General features: G+C 37.0%; 1 protein-coding gene across 13 annotated transcripts in view; it reads left to right on the top strand.

Moving 5' to 3' along the window:
* DTWD1 (DTW domain containing 1) overlaps positions 1 to 14,317 on the top strand; it is a 41,201-nt gene that overhangs the window by 10,747 nt on the left and 16,137 nt on the right. For all 13 annotated transcript variants that reach the window (XM_012181600.4, XM_060418033.1, XM_060418039.1 and 10 more), the window contains 2 exons: positions 838 to 1,087; positions 7,390 to 8,781. In XM_012181600.4, coding sequence (XP_012036990.2) covers positions 838 to 1,087; positions 7,390 to 7,637 — 498 coding nt within the window. In that variant the 3' untranslated portion in view covers positions 7,638 to 8,781. The remainder of the gene's footprint in view (positions 1 to 837; positions 1,088 to 7,389; positions 8,782 to 14,317) is intronic.

The following is a 14,317-nucleotide window of genomic DNA, read 5'->3' as shown; positions in this document are numbered from 1 at the left end:
AAAATATGGAGGATAAATACCCATGATTCTATCAACATTTGTTCATTTAACAAATATTGGCTGGGTGCCTGCTTTGTGTTAGCAGTTGTTCATACCTTGGAGGTTCTACAGTATATAAGGTCTCAGTAAAAACATGCTGAAAGAAAGGAAGTACCATAATTCACTGAGTAGTTCTTTGACAGGTTTTTTTGTTTTTAAGTTTTCACTGTAATAAATATACTTTAACATATATTCTGGGTATTGTGAGTATGTGTATATTTAGAATTATTCAGATAAATTCCCATAATTGAAATCTCATTTGACTGGAGAGTATGAACATTTCAAGACTCTTGACTTATATTGCCAAATGGCTTTCACAGAGTTATGTTATTTAAACTTGACATCAGTAATGGCTTTAAAGGCTTATTATACTGTTTCCTCACCAGCATTGGCTCTATCATTTGTTTTCTCTTTGCTTCTTATATAGGTGAAGGTGTTATTTAATTATCAAGCACTTTTCAGTGGTTCTTTTACAAAGTACCCCATACTTTGCCTTTTATCTTATAAAACATTATAGAGTTTAGTTTTGTTATGTAAGATACGATTAACCATGTTTCTATCAATAAGTGAATAACTTATTTTAAAGTACAGAAGTATTTCTTGGTAGTATATTATGATTACAGGTGACTAGGGAAGAACCAAAAACTTTACCATATATGTATTAAAGAGGCAGACATACTAAAACCTAATGCTTTTTTCTCAGATACTCAACATAGTTTTTCCTCTTGAAGTTTCAAGTCTGAATTTATTAATTTTGAAGATCATAGCACACTACTAACGTAAGCTTCTTTGCTTTAGGTTGCACTTGTATTTCCTGGACCTAAGTCTGTTTCAGTAAAAGATATTTCTTTTCATCTGCAAAAAAAGAGTCAAAATAGCGTTAGAGGCAAAAATGATGACCTTGATAACCCATCCATTAAACGCAAGAAAACTGAAGAACGGGATTTGAATGACAGCAAATGCAAAGACACAACACTGAAAAAAATTGTATTCATAGATAGCACCTGGAACCAAACAAACAAAATATTCACTGATGAGAGGCTTCAAGGTAAATAAGAATAAAAATGTTGCATTTATTTTTTTGACTTTTCCTTCCCCCAACTTTCAAAAACTTCAGACCTACTGATGCATTCAGGAAGAGTTGCGTTGCCACCTTCGCTTTATTCTTCCTTCTCTGTTATATGTATCTGTGTGTACTTAGATATGTATATTTTTGGCTGAACCATCTGAAAGTAAGTTGCAGGCTTTACAGCACATCACCCTTAAATATCTAAGTGTACATCCTTAAAGAAGAATGGCGTAATTGCTATACCATTATCACTATAAGAAAGTTAGCAAAAGTTCTATAATCTTTAGTCCAAATTTACATTTCCCTAATTGACCCAAAAATATTTGTTGTAGCCTTTTTCCTCTGATACAGCATGTAAACTCAGATTCCATTTGGTTATTATGTCTCTTTTAGTCTCTTTTAATGTAGAACAGCCCCCTGTTTTTGTGTTTTATGACTTGGGCTTGTGTGAAGTGGACAGGTCAGTTGTCTGCTGGTTTTAATATTAGATTGAGTTTAAATATTTTTGTAAGGATACTTCAAATAAGGATAAATCCATGGTTGTCTACAAAAATTCTACTTTATATATATTGTTTTGATATAATTAATAATAGCATTCCCTTTCAGAAATGAAGCTGTTTAGGTGATTAGTTACCCTATTCATAGCTTAAGTTGTATGCATCAAATAAGAGGACATAGTGTACCTTTTTCCATTACTGCTGATAACATTAATTCCTTGATTAAAGTGGTGATTGCCAGATCTCTCCATTATAAAGTTTATTTTCTTTGTTGAAATTACTAGTAATCTATGGGGTAATACTTTTAAGACACTGAACTATTTCCCAACTGCTTTTTACAAAGTGGTTTTAGTATTTATTGATGTGTGTGTGCGTGTGTGTGTGTGTGTGTGTGTGTGTGTGTGTGTGTGTGTGTGTGTGTGTTAGCTGCTCAGTTGTGTCCAACTCTTGTGACCCCATGGACTGTGGCCCACCAGGCTCCTCTGTCCATGGAATTCTCCAGGCAAGAATACTGGAGTGGGTAGCCATACCCTTCTCCAGGGGGTCTTCCTGACCCAGGGTTTGAACCTGGTCTCTTGCATTGCAGACAGACTATTGCCTAAATCAGTAATTACATTAAGGATTACAAAATGTTGAAATTTTAATGTTATTATTTCTTCTACATTTGTTTGCTGGCATTCTTCTGTAAAGATGAGCTTTTCTTTTTTTTCTCTCCTTTTTCCTCACTCTCCCACCACCTCTTTTTGGGATTATTGTGGTCTACGGATTTCCTTTTCATTCAATATATTATAATCTATAATGATTGTATTCTTTTGATGCCCAAATTGTCTAAAATTTTGCCATTGGGAACATTTCAGGTCCTTTGTGGCATGGCCTCTTTAATCTTTCTGGTACAACAAGCTGTTCCAAGTTCACTTGTACTTTTTTCCTGCCCCAGACCTAGAATTAATTGTTTGAAGAAACTGTGGTTCTTTTAATGGGGAATGTTACTAGAAACCAAGATCTGGTGCATTTATTACTGCTTGTATATCATTGCTTTAGTGGACAGAGCCAAGAAAAATAAATAGCTATGTATTGAGTTCACATGAATAGTTCCAATTCAGATTTAACATTTCTTTCTTTTGTTTTGTTTGTATATTTTTCTTTAGAATGAAAAGCTTAGTTTCTAATAATTAATGGTTTAAAGAGTTGCTTTCCTTGCCCAAGTAACACAACTAGTAATATGAAGAATATTACCTGTCTTGTTCGCGTGTTCCTTACTCAGTTCTTTAGGCTTTTTCAGTAGTTTTTCTAAAAGCTTTGGGTTTATTTCTGGCTCTTTGGTGGTTTTATTTGTATACCGTGTATGATTAGAGAGCAAGAGAGTTACCCAGCTGGTTTTAAGCAGTTTCCAAATCAGTTTCAAACTGGAAGAGCTTCACCCAGGCTGTTATTCAAGATGTATGCCGTGTAGAAAAGAAAGTGTAAAGAAAGTGTATGTGCTTCTTGGAATCTTATGTTAATTAGTCTCAAGCTTAAGTGAATGACAATACTAGATTGAACTCGCTTAAGTTATATAGTTTATACCCCTTGAAAACATACATGTTAGTAAGATTTTTGTCATTCTGCTTCTCTGTGATTGGGTGTATGTGTGTGAGAAAGATAGGCAGAGAGAGACAAAGAAATGGTATGTTTGTGTTGTGTGTTTCTGTATTTGGGAAGGGTGTGTGTATGGAGAGTGACTGCAAAAAGATGACAGAATAAGATTTGTAATCTTATTGCTAATGTTTGATTGATGAAACCCTAAAACCCTGCTCTTTGGAGTACTGCCTGCCATATTCCCTTGAATAGTTACAGTTGCACATTACCTAGTTTGAAGATTTTTTCCTGAGCCATTTTTCTTTAAAATACCTTATATGGTAATGGAAAGGATCAAATGAAGAACATAAGTGGTATTAACACTTGAAAAAAAATATAAAGGGGATTATTGAGGTACAGTTTAAATCTGTTAAGCCTTTGTGCTTAAGGCTTCAAATCACATTTGTACAAAAGTTTTCTGTTATTCTCAGATCACATAGAAAGTATCATATATTTCAGTTCTGTGCTACATCAGAATTTTAAATGGATTTCTTAATTCCTTCAAAATCATGAAATAAACAGATTTCTAGAGTCAGTTTTTTCTGCATGTCCTACTTCAACCCCTGTCCCTCTGACTCCTCATCGCACCACAGGAACTGTTTAGGGCTTAGCATATTTATTATCTCTATATGTGTGTGAAATACAAGTTTCCAGATAAGCCAAGTTACTTCCATAAGAAACAACCCTTGTTTGTTATAAATCATTGCCATTAGATTTTAAAACGTTTTTTCATTTGATGGGATTAAGCTGAACAAACCAACTCTAAATTTCTATTTAAGCCCTCAAATGTACTGCATTAGAATGTTTCTGTTTCTCTTGTTATGAATGCTGAGATTAAGAATCCTCTTAACAATGTAACGTACTCTTTTGCCAAACTTTACAGAGTAATAGTATGAATGTTTTACTGCTCTCAAAACAAAACATTGGAAGTTTGAGTGCCTAATTTAATCATGAAATGTAAGCCTGCAAGTGAAGAGTGGCATAATGTCCTTGAAGATTCGTCATTGAAAGGCTTAGGGGAATGCACTGGGGAAGGATGGTGTCTTTTTGTTGGGGAAGGAGTCCAAATTACTAAAACTAGCATTCATCTCACTGTAATAACTGGTGCTGGGAAAACTGAACAGCTGCATGTAAAAGAATGAAATTAAAATATTCTCTAATACCATATACAATAATAAACTCAAAATGGATTAAAGACATAAATGTAAGACAGATACTAGAAAATTCCTAGAGGAAAATATACGTGGTACACATATACAAACATACACACAATAGAATTCTACTCAGCCATTAAAAAAGAATGAAATCTTGCCATTTGCAGTAACATGGACGGACTTGGAGGGCATTATGCTAAGTGAAACAATGGAAAGACAAATATTGTATGATATCAGTTATATGTGAAATCTAAAAAAATACAAGGATATAATAAAAGAGAAGCAGACTCATGGATGTAAAGACCAAACTGTTGGATACCAGTGAAGGAGGGGCAATATAGGGGTAGGGAAGTTAAAGGGACAAACTATAAAGTAAGCTATAAAGATGTATTGTACAGCACAGGGAATACAGCAAATATTTTATAATAACTATAAATGGGGTGTAACCTTTAAAAATTGTTAATCGCTGTGTTGTACACTTGTAACTTACATAATGTACAACATACTTTCAATTAAAGATTTGCTTTTTTTAGATTATTAGTTTTGCTTTTTTTTTTTTTGACTTGTAGTTTTCTCAGGACTCAAATTTTAAACTCACCATTTTGTTTCTAAGATTGTAGCTATAGTTTACTAATTTTCACTGCTGTGTAATGTATGATTGTGTGAATATACTGAGGTTTATTCAGTCTTCTGTTGATGAAACAATGTAGTTATTTCTGGTTTTTGCTACAGCACTACTGTGTGCTACTATTACACGCAGTGCTACTATGAACATTCTTGCACATGTGCAAGCTTCCTCTAGGAAGCATACCTAGAACTGGAATTGCTGTTTTGTTACATATAAGAATGTTCAGTCTTACAGGACGATGCCAGCTATTTTCCAAAGTGTGGGTGTACAGGTTTATTCTCCCATCATTAATGTGCAAGATTTCCTATCAGTTCATAATGCCTCCTACCATTGTGTCATCAAATGTTTGATGCTTGCCAATAGAGTAGGTATAATATGGTATCTGGTTGTAGTCATAATTTACTTTTCATTAATGACTAATTGGGTTGAGCATCATTTTGTTTCCTTATTTGGCCATACATGTCCTGTTCTGTGAAATATCTATGTCCATTTTTCTAGTGTTTTGTTTTTCTTATTGATTTGTAGGAATTCTTTATATATTCTAGAATATAGATAATTATGTTTTTAAATATCTTCATGCAGTCTCTGACTCATCTTCTAAATTTCTTTATGGTATCTTTTGAAGAACTGAAATTCTTAGTGTGGAATTTATCCATCTTTCATGTTTAGCACTTTTGTTCCTTTTAAAAATCTCTCTACCCCAATATATTTCACCATGACAAGACTGTGATCCAAAAGATGCTTGCTTCTTGAAAGGAAAGCTATGATAAACCTAGACAGCATATTAAAAAGCAGAGGCATCACTTTGCCAACAAAGGTTCATATAGTCAAAGCTATGATTTTTCTAGTAGTCATGTTCGGATGTGAGAGTTGAACCATAAAGAAGACTGAGTGCCAAAGAATTGATGCTTTTGAATTGTGGTACTGGAGAAGACTTTTGAGATTCCCTTGGACTGCAAGGAGATCAAACCAGTCAATCCTAATAAAAATCCTAATAATAAAGGAAGTCAGTCCTGAATATGCATTGGAATGACTGATGCTGAAGCTGAAGTTCCAATACCTTGGCCACCTGATGCAAAGAGCCAACTTATTGGAAAGGACTCTGATGCTGGGAAAGATTGAGGGCAAAAGGAGAAGGGGGCAGCAGAGGATGAGGTGATTGGATGGCATTATCAACTCAATGGACATGAATTTGAGCAAACCCCATGAGATAGTGAATGACAGAGAACTTTGGCATGCTGCAGTCCATTGGGTCACAAAGAGTAAGACACAACTTAGCAACTGAACAACAACAGATGTCAATTGTATTTTTCCCTTTTCAATTATTATGCATGGAATTAATTTATTGTTTTTGTAGTATTGTGTTAACTAAGACCTTGAGTGCAGTGTTGAATGGAAGCCTTGTGATGTCATTCCTATTGTGTTACATTCTGATGATCATTGTCTTTTAAATGGCAGGTGTAGTCAGTTTATATTTGTTGTGAGTATTGATTTTTTAAAAGCAAATTTTATTGTGAGTCTGAGTGCTGGTCTAAGGTGCTAAAAGCCTTCTGAGTTTGTATGTTGATGTCTGAGTTGTAAGAGATGAGAGTGAAAGTGAAAGTGGCTCAGTCATGTCTGACTCTTTGTGATCTCATGGACTGTACAATTCATGGAATTCTCCAGGCCATAATACTGGTGTAGAGCCTTTCCGTTCTCCAGTGGATCTTCCTAACCCAGGGATCCAACCCAGGTCTTCCACATGGCAGGCAGGTTCTTTACCAGCTGAGCCACAAGGGAAGCCCAAAAGATGAGAGCACTATTGTAAGATTTCATGAGTCATTTCCTCTTTATATATTTAGGAGCACAGCATTAGCTGACTGTGTCCCCAAGGCTCTGAAACACAGATGTGACAGCTAATGAAACAGCTCTAGGTACTCCGTACATGAAGAGAGAGCCAAAAAGTGATCATCCAATAGCTTTAACAGTATTAAGAACCGTTAACCTGCCTATCTGGTCTCAGTGAGTTTCAGAATGAATGATGTCTTAAAAATGTCAATTTATCAAGGAAACTCTTCTGAAAATTGGTGAACTTAGTCCTGTCACAGGTTAAAGTGAAAAAAAGACATTGGTAAATAGATGACAGAAATGACCATCTAAATGTTGACCACTTGTAACCCATTGCTGTAAGGTCTGAGACTTATAGATAACTGTCATGGATAATATTTCATCCTGTGTTTTGTATTGCTTCCATATATATCTTAATACATTTGAGAAAATACCGTTTGGAATTGGTATTGAAGAAGTTAAAAAAAAATTCCTTAAAGTAATTAAGGGAAGTCATTATTGTACCACACCCTGTGGTTAACAAGAAATACCTATATTTTTCTTATTTGTTTTTGGCAGGGCTGCTACAAGTTGAGTTGAAAACAAGAAAAACTTGCTTTTGGCGCCATCAAAAAGGAAAGCCAGATACCTTCCTTTCCACAATTGAAGCTATTTACTACTTTTTGGTAGACTATCATACTGATATATTAAAAGAGAAATACAAAGGACAATATGATAATCTTTTATTTTTCTACTCTTTTATGCACCAGTTGATAAAGAATGCCAAGTGCCCTGGAGACAAGGAAACAAGAAAACTTACCCATTAGTTTTTTCAAAAAAGTTTCTTATGTAATTTTATTTTGCTAAAATCAATAAAATTATAATTGTGCTTTGTTTATTCCTAGGAAATATTCATGTGTAATGTCTGTAAGACCACTCGAAAAACTAAGGTTTTATCTATTTTCATATTTTTTAAAATGAAGATATTTCTAAGGGAATTTTCAGAGAGAGTGTTGACCAAAAAATTTATTTCAGAAGTTAAATGCTCAAGTTTGGCAGGTCTCAATTTTATTACTATATTTTAATATAGTAATGTGTTATTTTATATCTGTGATTAGATGTAATTAGATATTTCTTTAGAGATCTTCATATCTTTCTACCTATACTCACAGAATCTCCTAAAGTAATTTGTTCAAGGTTGATGGCAAACCTGGGCAGAACTAGAATTGTAGCTCCAGTCCATAGGGCTGTTTCTTTAAGTCCACGTTGCCTGTGATGGACTTTTTTTTTTTTTTTCTTTAATCTGCATCTTTTTTAGGGAGGAATTGTGAATAATCACGTCCTGTCTTAGGGATGGACATATGACCCAGGTTAGCAAGCAAAATGCCTAGTGATTGATCTAGGATAAGCACGTTTCCTTTTTGATAAGTAATATGAATGTTCAAGGAGGTAGGTTATTTTTCTTAAAGCACTATGGTTCACTGGTTAAAAGCACAGCCTCTAGAGCTAGACTACAGGGCTAGACTATCTAAATCTAAATCTCAGTTTTCATTTTCCACCTACCAGTCACTTGTCGGTTTCTTGATTACTGAAGAGACCAGTAATACGGTAGGTATTTTAGGATGATGTTGAGGTTTAGCTGAGTGAATGTATCTCTGGGGCTTTCAATAGCACCTGGCATATAGTAAGTGCTATACATGTGTTTATTCTTTTTATGAAATTGTGAACTAAGCATGATGTATATAACCCTAGAGCTACTGGTGACATCTCTGCTGCAGGTGGCAAAACTTTGCCTTAGAATGAAGCCAGCAAAAGAAACAGTGGAGAGATAAAAAAGACTTGAGTCCTGAGGACATCATTTAATCATCTAATCTAGCTGCTTGTGAATGGAGCCCTACTGTGCTGAATACCTTCTATTTGCCCTCTGGATCTGCCTTTCAGCCTTTCCCACTCTGCTCTCTGCTCTGTGAGGTAGGTCCCCTTGCCCATTGGCTTTTGGTTGGGATCAGCAAACAGAAGGACCAGCAGTAGGTTGAAAGTTGAAAGGAAAATGAAATTGTGGTGTTTATCTCCCTGGCTGCTTTGCTGCCAGGCCACCATGGGTGGCTGTGTCCCTGTACTGAAGGTCATCTTACCAGGCATCCTTTTCCCAGCAGTTATTCCGGTTCATTTCAGACCCATGCTTCCTCCTTTTACCCCTTTTCATTTATGTAGTAAGGCCTCCTAGGTGTTCCTAGCCCCAGAGTAGGTCATTTACACCTTGGTTTTCCAAAACTCTGCCTGTACCTTTGTAAATAGTGATTTTTGTACGCTGTTCAGTCGCTAAGTCATTTCCGACTCTCTCCAGCCCCACAGACTGTATGTAGCCTGTTAGGCTTCCTTGTCCATAGCATTTCCCAGGCAGAAATACTAGAGTGGGTTGCCATTTCCTTCTTCAAGGGATCTTCCTGACCCAGGGATAGAACCTTCATCTCTTGCAGCTTCTGCACTGGCAGGTGAATTCTTTACCACTGAGCCACAAAGGAGGTGTTTTTCTCAAAAGTCCCCACTTGAAGTTGTCCTCTTTATGGGATATTGACTATCCCATAAAGAGGGATAAATTTCACCCACGTGAGTGCTAGAATTAGCAATACATTTCCCCAAGTACACTCAGTGGGACATGTGTTTTATGAAAAAAAAAAAAAGTTGTGGGTAAAATTTGTTTGCTGCACGTTATATCCCCCTCTTAGAGATTCAAAAGGCACAGAATGAAAGTGCTGAAAAGTCCTGCAATAAACATTTTGAACTTCAAGTTAGTATTTCTTAAACTTTTTTTGAATAAGGAATCCTGCTAACATACTGTGACAATAGATCTTTTGAAACATTGTAATTTAGAGCAGTCCCTGATTAATGTATCTGTGGCAGTTGAGGCCTAATGAGATTAAGTAACTTGCCCATCAGTTCAGTTTAGTTCAGTTCAGTTGCTCAGTCGTGTCCGACTCTTTGCGACCCCTTGAATCGCAGCACGCCAGGCCTCCCTGTCCGTCACCAACTCCCAGAGTTCACGCAGACTCACGTTCATCGAGTCCATAGGGTCACCCAACTAGTTAGTGGCAGAATCCTGCCTCGAATCTGGGACTTATGATTTGGTTCAGTGAGGTCACCATTTTATTAGACTCTTCATTAAAAGGAATGTGGCTTATATAAAGTTTGAACATTATTAGCCCCCATAGTCTTAGCCAAATAAACTATCTGACTTGCCTATTAGTCAATAAGCAATAACTGACTAGCAGTTATTTTACAAGAATGGAATTAAAATGGATTTCTTCATGCTTAGAACTTGGCCCTGGGAACAGAGGAAGGCCTGAATTGACTTAAGCAGGGCCAAAGTTGGATTTCTCTGGGCTAAATATGAGTTTTCCTGAGCCAAAATCTATTGCCATTTAACTGGCTCTACAAACCAACAAAATATAATTGTTAAAAGGGAGAAGGGAAAAAACCTCATTTGCTCCTGTCTTACAGCTGTCTTAAGAAAGACAGCCCACATACTCCATAAGAGCCTAATTTATAGCTAAGTCCAGAAAAATCTTCAATTCTTCCCCCCAAACAATAATAATACCGGTTTGAACAATGAATTGTCTATACTTGTCTTGTTTATCTTTGGTCTGAGAGACTGTAAAAGCCACCCTAATTCTTTACTCCTCCCTGTATTCATGGTGTTTTTTTCATCCTCCTTTGAAGTGCATTCTCAAGTACTTTGTGGCCTGTATGTGTTTCCAAACATCTAGTGTATTCCCACTTACTCTTGTGCTACTGCTGTCGCCAAATGCACATACATGTCTGGCTTAGCTTCCTAGAGGGTGAGACATGCATTAAGCAGAGCCAAATTACCCTGGTCACCCTACCTGAATCCAGTCTTAGACTGGCTAGTAGCCAGTCAACCCACAGGTATGTGAACCATCCCAGCCAAGATCAGTAGAACCTGACACCTATCTGATTATAGATGTGTGAACAAGGGATGTCCATTGTTATGCCTCTGAAGCTTTATAGCTATTATGATACAGCATTATGTATTAACAGCAATAGATATCTCATCTTTGGATGTAGTATCTGACATCTTTATCAAGTGGCTTCTCACCTTCTTTGCCTCACTGTTTCCTAGGCCACCAACCACCTTGCCATAGCTATCACCCTTTATAGTGACACTATATTAGCAGGCTGGAGTGATTGCTCTGCCTGAGGTCCTCTAGCCATCTGCTCAGAATCTGTGGCCCATGCGAACACTTCTGGACTCAAGGAAGCATCATGCCACAGGGTTTCCCCTAGTGATTGTCAAAAGGGTTAGATGATGCAATCTGGGAGAGCCAGTTGTCTGCAAGACTTGGATCAATGGGCTAGAAGAAGCTTTCACACAAATTCCTATCCTTTTTCATGGACTATTTTGAGACACAGTTTTTCACCCTCTTGCCCAGAGTATGTACCATGTAGCTAAGCAACTGCACTGGCCAAATTATCAGCAGTGTCTCTTCAAGACTAAAATCATGAACCAGAAATGAAATACTGTTTGGTTTATCAATTTACATTTGCTTCCAGTCCTTGTTAGCCTTACATCTTTACTCTCACCAGCCTGGATTGCCTGTTCTAATAAAGTAATAGATTTAATTTGTGCCTCAGGCTCTCTTTTCTAGAGAAGCCAGGTGGTGAGGAAAGCAGATTAAAGTATTGCATGAATAAAGATGTTTAATAAAGTAATTGGGGTTCTCCCAAATATGGGAGCTGCTGGGGGGTAAAGGTCTAGAAAACTCCAGTGGAAGTATATTACAGAAACATTCATTAACTAGTTCAGCCTGAGATGCTCCAAGTACTCACAGCCTAGTCTGTAGAAATGTGCATGTATTGAGCATAGCAGTCTTCTAATTTCCTTAATCTTTCTAGTAACCCTTTGATTCAGTTGAAAGGCATCTCTTTAATCCCGTCAGAGGTTGTACAACATGACTGTATAGTTACACCCTTTCCCTTGTGTATGTGTGTGTGCTCAGTCACTCAGTTCTGTCTGATTGCAGCCATGTGGACTGTAGCATTCCATGTTCCTCTGTCCATTGGATTTTCCCGGCAAGAATACTGGAATGGATTGCCATTCCCTACTCTGGGCGATCTTCCTGACCTAGGGATCGGACCCGCATCTCTTGCATTGGCAAGCGATGTTTTTACCCTGAGGCCATGGTGATGGCAATACCCTGAATTTGGTGTTTGTCGTAAAGCTATATTTAATGATTCAGTGTTTGATTTGGTGAAAACAGTTTCACTTTCCAGCCTAGACTCTATATTCCCTCTTAGTAATATTTGTGTAGCCACTTCTTTATGTTTGAATTCGTCTTTCTGTTAGAATACCTTATAAATTGCAGTTCATAGCAGCCAGCTTATTCTTTCAAAATTCTGCTTCAAAGTCTCACTTGGTGCCGTGAGTGAATTAGGTACATTTTCTGTCTTCTGTGTTACTGCTACTGATAATTTTACCAAATTTTTGCCTCCAAATGCTGACAGAAGACCCTTAGTGAAGAGTTTGGCTAAACTCTTAGTAAGCCTGCAATGAAGACCACCAGCCAAAAATCACCAGTCATCAATAACACTTAGTGAAAGCCTCCAAATTAGAAAGAGAGGCCCAGTTAACAAGGAGGGGAGGAATCCAAAGGAAACAGAATGAAAGGAAAACTAAATATCTTAAAAAAAAAAAAAGTATATTGTATTTACAGGACATGAATGGGATAGTGTGAAAAAGAACCAGCAATAGACAAGATTCTGTAAATTAAAAATGTGCTTGCAGAAGTAAAAAGTTAATGCAAGAGTTGGAGGACAAAATATAATGAATAGAAAATTGTAAATTCTAAGTAAAAGTCCAACCTTAGTTTAAAGTGGCAATTGAAACTATAGGCTGCCTGTTACATTGTATTTAATAAAAACCTTGAAGGGAAAGACATTTACTGATAATAGTGTGTATACTTAACAACAACCATTTGTTGTTAAGGAGAAAGTTAGGGATTATTTGTATATACCAGTTACCATAAATTCACAAAAAGGAAGAGTATTAGCTAGGTGGAATGAGTCTGTTCATACACCTAATATATTAATCTACACGGACACTGCATATTCATGTTGAGTTTTTAGTGGGGTTGCTGAGATGGACCAAAGCACTACTCTCCACATTGTTTTTAACCATGTTTCTTTTTTTTAGACTTGAGAGAATAAAGATTTGAGAATAGCATTGAAATATGTATATTACCGTATGTAAAATAGGTGACCAGTCCAGCTCAATGCATGAAACAGGGCACTCAAAGCCAGTGCACTGGGACAACCCAGAGGGAGAGAGGAGGGATGGGGGTTCAAGATGGGGGGGTGGGGGGAACATGTATACCCATGGCTGATTCATGTCAATGTATGGCAAAAACCACAATATTGTAAATAATTTTAATTAATTTCTTTTAATTGGAGGATAATTACGTATTATAGTTTTTGCCATACATCAACATGAATCGGCCCCAGATAAACATGTGTCCTCCCGATCCTGAAACCCCCTCCCCTTTCCCTCCATACCCTATCCCTCTGGGTTGTCCCAGAGCACTGGCTCTGGGTGCCCTGTTTCATGCATCAAACTTGGACTGGTCATGTGCTTTACATATGGTAATGTACATGTTTCAATGCTATTCTCAAATTATCCCACCCATGCTTTCTTCCACTGAGTCCAGAAGTCTGTTCTTTACATCTGTGTCTCCTTTGCTCCCTACCCTGCATGTAGGATTGTCAGTACTGTCTTTCTATATTTCATATATATGTGTTAATGTACAGTATTTGTCTTTCTCTTTCTGACTGACTTCCCTCTGTATAAAATAGGCTCCAGGTTCACCCACCTATTAGAACTGACTCAGATGCATTTTTTATAGCTGAGTAATATTCCATTGTGTATATGTACTGTAACTTCCTTTTCCATTCATCTGTTGATGGACATCTAGGTTGCTTCCTAGTCCTAGCTATTGTAAACAGTGCTTCAGTGAACATTGGGGTACATGTGTCTCTTTCAGCTCTGGTTTCCTCAGGGTGTATGCCCAGCAATGGGATTGCTGGGTCATGTGGCAGTTCTAGACTCAGTTTTTTAAGGAATCTCCACGTTGTTGTCCATAGTGGCTATACCAGTTTGCATTCCCACCAACAGTGTAAGAGGGTTCCCTTTTCTCCACACCCTCTCCAGCTTTTATTGTCTGTGGACTTTTTGATGATGGCCATTCTGACTGGCGTGAGATGATACCTCACTGTGGTTTTGATTTGCATTTCTCTAATAATGAGTGATGTTGAGCATCTTTTCAAGTGTTTATTAGCCATCTGTATTTCTTCTTATGAGAAATGTCTGTTTAGGTCTTTTGCCCACTTTTTGATTGGATTGTTTGTTTTTTTGGTATTGAGCTGCATGAGTTGCTTATATATTTTGGAGATTAATTCTTTGTCAATTGTTTCATTTCCTATTATTTTCTCCCAT

The sequence above is a fragment of the Ovis aries genome, chromosome 7 (assembly GCF_016772045.2).
Source record: "Ovis aries strain OAR_USU_Benz2616 breed Rambouillet chromosome 7, ARS-UI_Ramb_v3.0, whole genome shotgun sequence".
In the NCBI taxonomy this organism is placed as follows: Eukaryota; Metazoa; Chordata; class Mammalia; order Artiodactyla; family Bovidae; genus Ovis; species Ovis aries.
Note: the sequence above shows the minus strand (reverse complement) of the source record. Positions and strands in the feature narration are given on the sequence as shown.